Genomic DNA, 8,180 nt, shown 5'->3' with positions numbered 1-8,180 from the left:
TGATACTTATTCACTACACTCCATATTCTGCAGTCATAAATAAAACAGAACTCGTGAGCTCAGTGGTCTAATTAAAAGAACTGTGGAAAACAACTTTGTGATAGGGAAAAAAAAACCGTTGGCCCTGGATCTAATCTCTCGTACTACCACAAAAAAACCTCAAAACTAAAAGAAAACGAAAAACCACCCAAACATTAAGTGACACGCAAACCTCCGGCAGGCGACGGGAATAAACAATCTTCTTCTCGACCGCTAGTCAATCGACGGACACTGGTCAATCGAATCGAAGAAACTGTTTCCAGAACTACGGTGGTCAAGATCGATGGCCTGCTAGTTGTTCCCATGGTGACGCCGGACAATTGGCCCTCAAACAAAAGTGTTCGTTTGCTTCAGGTCCGGACCCCCTCATTTGCAATCAGGCCCAATGGTCCGGGACGACATGGGGAGCCGTCAGCAGCAACTCAAAGAAAAGCGCAACAGGATGCCGGACATCGAAAACGTCAAAGTGGCTGTTCGAGTGAGACCTTTCGTATCCTTAATGATTGGAATGCACTGTTCCTCACTTTCAATCTTCCTAGTGTTTAAGTAAGTCGCGAAATGCATGGTTATTTTAATTACATAATTTTTTATTGAAAATTAATTTAATAGTATTTTTCCTTCTATATTTAAGAGAATGAAATCATTACATAAGATATTCTATAAGAATACTTTAAATACGTTTTGAAAGAGTGTTTAGAATTTTTAGATTTTGTAGCTGAACTATAATAAAGTATCTGAATACTGGATACACAAATGCTCTTAGAGCTAAGAATGAAATCTTTGTTTTACCACTTTTATTATTAAACGAACTGAAACTTTACTTTTTTCGTTTTTTGTGCGCAGTATTTTATATTCATAATGTAAAATGTTAAATTTTAAATAGGCATTTCAATTAAGAAAGATTTCACGAACTCTCATCAATTCAAATAACTCTACTTATTGATATTTCACATTACGGAAAATTTAACCTTAATCAATCTGCGATTCTTATCACCGAGGAATCCAGTTATGAATTTTTAAAACATCTGTATATCTTTCAAGGTCAAACTTTTTAAAAGATCAAGCTACAGTAAGACCCCGCTTAACGCGGGGGATACGTTCCATCGAAGTAGAGCGTAATGCGAAACAGCGCTAAGCGAGGCTATCTTAACATGTAAATAATGGGATTAGGGGAAGACGGATAAAAAATGGTTAGGCATTAAATTTAATAATGTTTTTTTAATAAAAATAAAATCAAACATTTATTTCTTACAAAAATAAAAACAATATAAACGCATATACTTTTAAAAACAAATAAAATTCTCAGTCAGATCATTCAGTCTATTCTGGGTTTCCAATTTTCTGCCTTTTTGTCAAGAAGGCATTATGATAGATTGGCTTAATGGCATATTGCGTTCAATTTCGTCGTCAATCCATATAGACAGTCGTTTTTCCATTTCCTCTATAATGTTATTTCTAGAACGGGTAATTCTAGTTGCAGAGCTTGACGTAGTTGCAGTTGCCGATGACAGTATTTTTTCTTTATTCTTAAGAATTGTCCTTATTGTTGAAGTCGCCAAAATCAATGCAGCGCTAATTTGAGATTGACGTTCACCAGAATCTAATCTTCTAATCACTTGCATTTGAGTTTTCAGTGAAATGCTTTTTCTGGTTGCTTTCTTTTCTTGTTTTTTATTATCACCCATGATAAAAACTAAAGATCATAATATTTGTCACTGTATTAATCGTTATAGTATTATACAAATTTAAACTTACAATAATGTCAACAAATGTTTCAAATGATAAAAATGCGTTCACCAAGCAAGAAACACAACTACACTGTTTCGGATATGTTATTTGGAAACCTAGCGCTGCGCACAATTTCGGAAAATCCCCGGGTTGAAATAAAAGAGCGCTAAACCGAAACAGCGCTAAACGAAACAGCGTTAAGCGGGGTCTTACTGTACAAATATAAATATAGGCAACAAGAGGCAACAAATATATCTTAAATTTTTATTTGCATTTTTACTCGATAATAGCACTGTAAAGAAATAAAATGTAATTTTAAGAAATCTATATTAAATTATACTAGAAACATAAGGATGTTGAAAAATTAAAATAAAACTTGATATATATATATAGCGTCTGTTTTTATGAGTATATCACATTACCAAGTGGTTGGGGGGTTAAAACCGTTGAATATTGGTAATTCGGTTGGGTTCGGTTGCGGGCATGATAGATTACCGTCGTCCCCCCCCCATGTGTAACCGGTGAATACGAACCAATTTCTATTAGAAAGTTTTTCGTGATGGTATCCCTCTGCTTAGGCAAATAGGTACTTTTCCATATTCAAATAACCTAATCTACGAGTAGAGCGATCTGAATATTGGTACTTCTACCCGAGTTCAAAGTGTCAAAAGGTGTTTTTTTTTTTTTTTTTTTTTTTTTTTTTTTAGTTACATAATTTTTTTACAGTATTCTCCAACTGTGCCGTAAATGAGATGCATTTTCCAATTTTCCATCAGAAATTCTTTGCGGAGTTGTCTGTCCTGGGCCTGGTATCCATTTCATGCTTTCTCAGGCTCCTTGACAAAAAACATTGCAAGAGGCTTTTCGCTTTCGCTAGATCAAATACGACCTATGAGTATTTTGCCACAGAACGTTCTTCACGAAGTCATCCTTCCCGTTCTCAGATAACTCTCGTATTCTTTGCGGTATCCAGTCAATCAAACTGTCGCTAGTTCAAATAAGTGTATAAGCACTTATTAGCCCAAAGAGGCATTCGCCCAGAAGGGCTATCTGTCTCAAACCGGCATTTTTCGTTGAATCACTATAAACGGCTGTATCACTTTCCACATTGTTGCCACCAAATATTATCGCCCTGTATTATAGTTAAAGAAATTAAATAATGAAGAATCTGCATGAGTATGTGTATGTTTCTTGCATTGGAAAAAAACAACGATACCTAGAGTTATCAAATTTTGAATAACGTAGTCCTCCATCGAATGTGGGCACCTGGAAGCCCAAATTTTGAATTTCGAATTTGTTTAATTATTTTTTTTATAAATTTCAAACTTTAAAAAAAAATTTATTAAAAACTTCGACGATTTCAAAGAGAGCAGTGGCAACACTGTACGAAAAAAGAATTATCTTCTGCTCTTTAGGTCTGTCTGTCAGAAATTCTAAAGAAATGCCATTTTTAAATATTTTTAGTCGAAAGTGGCGTTAGCCCAAATGGTCTCGAAACGTCTATGTATGTGTAAAAAAAAAAAAAAAAAATGCTCCTTTGGGCGTAATATAAAATCTGAAAGCTTTCAGATTTTTTATTTTTAAATTTTTTTAAAGTCAAACGTACTTATAGTTTCTTATATGTGCCGAAGTTAATAAAAGCAAGCATAAATACTGTGGGTGTGGAGACTTTTATAAAAATTCAGTTTAAGTTTACATGAAAGTTTCATAGAACTAACATTTAGTAAAATATTCTTTATATTATAATTAAAATATTCACACTTCTTCTAGACATAGTTGCTGAGGTATGCATACTTTTCATATTGTTTGTTAAATAAAATAACAAAAAGTTTAAATTAATAAAATAATCTTTAATAAAATAAAGTAATCAAATTAAAATAATCAAATTTAAATCCTCAGTTTGTTAATCAGTGACATGTTGAATAATTATGGAAGTATTATAGTGATTAAAGATCTTAAACTGTACCGAATGACAATATTCCGAGAATTTGCTGTGCGCAAGGGCGGCTGGAAGATAAATTAAAAGTCTTGTATTTTCCACAGTAGCAATATTTTTCAAGAATTTTCTTTTAGATTCTTTCCGTTCTTTATCTTAATCAATTTCCTAGGTATGATCGTTTGTATGCTGAACACATTTTAAACGTATTTTATTTAAATGGTATGTTTGTGTAAATGAAAAAAATCTGACGTGTACACCACATGAATTCTTTGTACGGAATATTAAATTATATGCATTTTTTCTTGCATTTCATTTAAACTTATTGGATTGAATTAAATCAACTTCGCCGACAGCGCATAAAACACAATAGAATAAATGCGTTCTTTAAAATTCACTTTAGTATTTGTTTACCATAGCGACACTCTGGCGCTAGATTCACTTAACAGTATTATATTTCGTTCATATTATAACTCAGAATGCACAAAATTTATGTTATTTAAAGAATCGAATTATCTAATCGTTGCCACATGTTCTATTCAAATACTATAATAAAGCTAGAACGATGTATAAAAGAAATTAATCAAACGAAACAAAAAAGAAACAGTTTTTTCACAGACGATTGAGTATTTCTCATTCCATTAATTCAGTTCTCACTTCGCGACAAGGCAAGGATACATAAAAACTCAAAATACCTATATTAAAAATTACGAAGTAAATCTTAAGCACATATTTCCTCGAAAAAATTCCAGAAAGGATTAAGCATGATTTAATTGGAAATAATATATGAAGGCGTTATCTTTGTTGTTGCGAAGCTAAGTTTCTCTAGATTGGCAACAAATCCACTAGTCTGCTGTTTCAAATGTAAACAGTCAATGGCCGCCATAAACAAAAGGCTTAGCGGCACTTAAACAACTTTAAAATTGGTGATAATTCTAAAACTATTGCATTAAGATTTACTAAAGGCATAAAAACCTTAACCGGAAGATAAAAACAACATAATTCAATATATTTTAAAGCAAAAAATGTACAATTTACAAACATATAAGAGTAAAGAAACTGAGATCACTGAGCCGAGTAACAGAGTTGATATATATATATATATATATATACGTTTGGTGAGGCCGATTGCAATCAAAATACGAGGTGCACATCTACATGTTATAGCAGTCCTATATACAAAATTTCAACGTTCTGAGGCTACTCGTTTTTGAGTTATGCGAGATACGTACGCAGGTACGTACATACGTTCGTACAGACGCCACAAAACATTCTCTTCAGAATTCATTTTAAAGCAGTTTTATAATTTTTTTGGAGGAAACGAGTCTTTTATTCTGTCCTTACGTACAGATATCACGCAAAAACATCGTTAAATTGCATTCGATAGCTCTCAAAATGGATATTTTCGTTGAAATATGCTGCCTGAAACTTTTCACGATTACAATACTTCCTTTTTACTTCGTACAAGGAAGTAAAAAGACTTTAGAAAACCAATTTAAGCAGAAGATGCAAAAGAAAAATTAATTTTCTTGTTAATTAATAACCCCGTGTTAGTGCAAAAAAGCAATGCTAAATTTGTAGCTGGTTGTTCTGTTTTAGTGAACATGTTTATATTCAGTGAGTTTTGCTTGTAAAGGTAGGAACCTTTTGTTAAGTTAAATTTTCTAGCGAATGAAAAATTTTGTATTTAAGTAAAATACACAATAATTCAGGAAAAATGGCGGATGCATACGAAGCAAACCAAAATCTTATCTTATTATTAACAACTTATTAACTACACTCTAAAATATCTTAAAGGATTTCGGATACCATTATTAATTATATGATTCTTTAACTCCATTATTTACTAATCTGATCGAGTTGATGATTATATAGCCACTGCTATTAAGTATCTCTTTGTATTCCATCTTAAAAGATTTAGTTGAATTTGTAAAAAAATGCCACCCTTGTAATAATTTCATGAATGATGGTTTTTTTTTTTAGATTTCAGAACATCTCAATTCTAACTGAAAGGAATTTGATGGTTCTTTTACGATTTAAACACCTTTCAGTTGGAATTTTATGATTTTAGTGCGTTCTAGGTAGAATTGTAGCTCTTTTCTGCTTTCTACGCGTTGTTTCAATTCCCAGAATATCGTACAGTGTCTTGCATTATTCATTTATTTTATTTCTTGTTAATATTCATGATATGTCGCAAACGCCATTTTGTTAATAACCAGAAGAATAAATAGAATTAAGTAATTATTTTGGTAATATATTACAGTAAAAATGAGTTAATATCTAAACGTATTTATCAAAACGCAAACACCTATCACAAAAAAGAAAAACGGGAAGTAATGTAACATTTTAACTTACAGTTAATACAATAATTCTCGGTTAGTTATCTTTCCTTAAAAAAGCCGATAATTCTTTAGTCTTAATTACGAGCGATAAATTTCATATTCTTCAGATGGGAGCTATAAGTTTGCTTTTCAGATTCCTGTATTTCCTTAAAAATAATTAGAAAAAAGTTTAAATTACTGTAAATTTACAATTAGTAATAAATATTATATTTGTATTCTAGGCTTTCTAGTCTCTTAGACTCTTATTTTAAACTTGCCCATTTGGTAACAGATCATATCAAAGGTAGTATCGTAACACAACATGGTAATTGCTGCTGTCTAGACTAAGAAAACTATCACACGACAGCAAAAAGCAACAGGTGCATAAAATATGTTTTTCTTATTATGGAAATTACATACTGTACAGATAAGATAAGAAATGACAAAATTTAAGTAATTCCATCAGTTTTCAACCAAGGAATATTTTTCAACTGTAAACAGATGGTAATTTTCTTTTCTCTGTGTGACCTACTGATCTTTTTTCCACTAATATGGAGTCAGATATATCTGGAGATCATATGGCGTTTTCTAATCAAATTACTTCCTTTAGATTCCATTTATTTATTATTTTATTTGTACTTTTTTATTTTATTACAGTTTTATATTTTACACATGGAACGAGGCGTATTATATTTGTTCAGTGTATAAATTATATATTTAAATATGAAATATATTTAAATTTTTTTCAGCATATACGCGATCATGCCTAGAAAACTGTGTAGGAAGAAGAAGAGAAAGAACTTAAAAAGAATTCTTGAAAAATATTGTTACTGTGTAAAATATAAAATCATTATTTTTTTCCATCCACCTTTGCGCAGAGCAAATTCTTGATTCTGTCGTTCGGTACAAAATAAGATCTTCAAATTTAATCATTATTATACGTTTAGATTTAATCTGAATGTTACATTAAAAAAAGGGAGCGATTTAAAAATAGTAATTATTCTTGATAAGTTAAAGCTACATTTTACTTTTCGAGTACTGCATTTAATTAATATAAATTAAAATATATTTAATTCGTAATATAGCCAATAATTTTTACAAATTATTATTAATTTGTTTCATTTTTTACCTATTTAATTTTTTCATTTCTTAATTTTAATGGCGAACACTTTTGAAGAATTACTGAAATATAAACTTTTCAAATTTATTTAATTTTCAAGAATTTTTTTCTTTTTCAATCTATTTAAAAATTTCCAACTACGCAGAAACGTCACTAGTTGATTTATAAATATTCAACCAACTACGAAACGTAGTACAACGTTTTGATGTTTCTCTCTTAAAAAAATAAAAAAAAAAAAAAAAAATCGTGTGCAGATTTTTTTCTCACACTGTAATTCGTTTTACACGCATTTCAAAATTCGAGAAGATGCAACTTCTTGTAACGAGAGAACATTTCTACGAACCATAATATGAAAAACGAATTAGGATACAAGAAACACGGTTTGTTTCTAGAAAAGAATTGTTGTGTGTTACACAATGTCATGACGTGATGACCACGCATGCGCAGTTTAGCCGAACGGCCTGCAACGCCTCTCTCTCATGAGACTTACTAGAGAAGAGTAGTTAGTAGGTAGTAGCGAAGTAACGAAGGAAACGTGCTGTACGTCAGCTTAGATGCAAAATACGCAGTTATACTTGTGTGTTAATCGCTTGTACTTATTATTTTTATTTGTGTGTTAATAAAGTTGTGTGCAGTTAAAATGGCTGTTTTATGCAACGCCCACAATACGATACGTCTACGGTAGGAATTAAATACATATTCAGAATCTGCAAGCCCAACAAGAAGGATATGACACACAATATTAGTTATTTTAGTTTAGAATAATAATACGTTTCTATACCAAATAATAAGAAATTTTATGTCATTAAACTGTTTTGTTCCAAACTTGAAAATATACTGATATATTAAGAAAAAAGCTTTCTTAAATTATCCATGTTCAATGAACCACTTTTTCTAAATGCTATTCTGATTTCTACATTTCTTAAAACACAAAAGTTTCTTTAATTAAAATATGTGTTTCATTTATATTGTATTACATTTTAAATGGCAATTCTAAACTTATATAAAATAACAATAAACACCGTTATAATATTAT

General features: G+C 30.8%; 1 protein-coding gene across 1 annotated transcript in view; it reads left to right on the top strand.

The window, feature by feature from the left end:
• The first annotated feature begins 424 nt into the window (after positions 1-424).
• LOC146995004 (kinesin-like protein KIF28) overlaps positions 425-8,180 on the top strand; it is a 69,079-nt gene continuing 61,323 nt past the window's right edge. Inside the window, exon 1 of the mRNA XM_085825131.1 lies at positions 425-529. Within this exon, the coding sequence (XP_085681257.1) occupies positions 425-529 (105 nt within the window). The remainder of the gene's footprint in view (positions 530-8,180) is intronic.

This window comes from Stegodyphus dumicola, chromosome 10 (genome assembly GCF_044657685.1).
Source record: "Stegodyphus dumicola isolate Sdum_Otavi_A_Nest chromosome 10, ASM4465768v1".
Classification (NCBI taxonomy): Eukaryota; Metazoa; Arthropoda; class Arachnida; order Araneae; family Eresidae; genus Stegodyphus; species Stegodyphus dumicola.
This window is presented reverse-complemented; position numbering and strand designations above follow the sequence as displayed.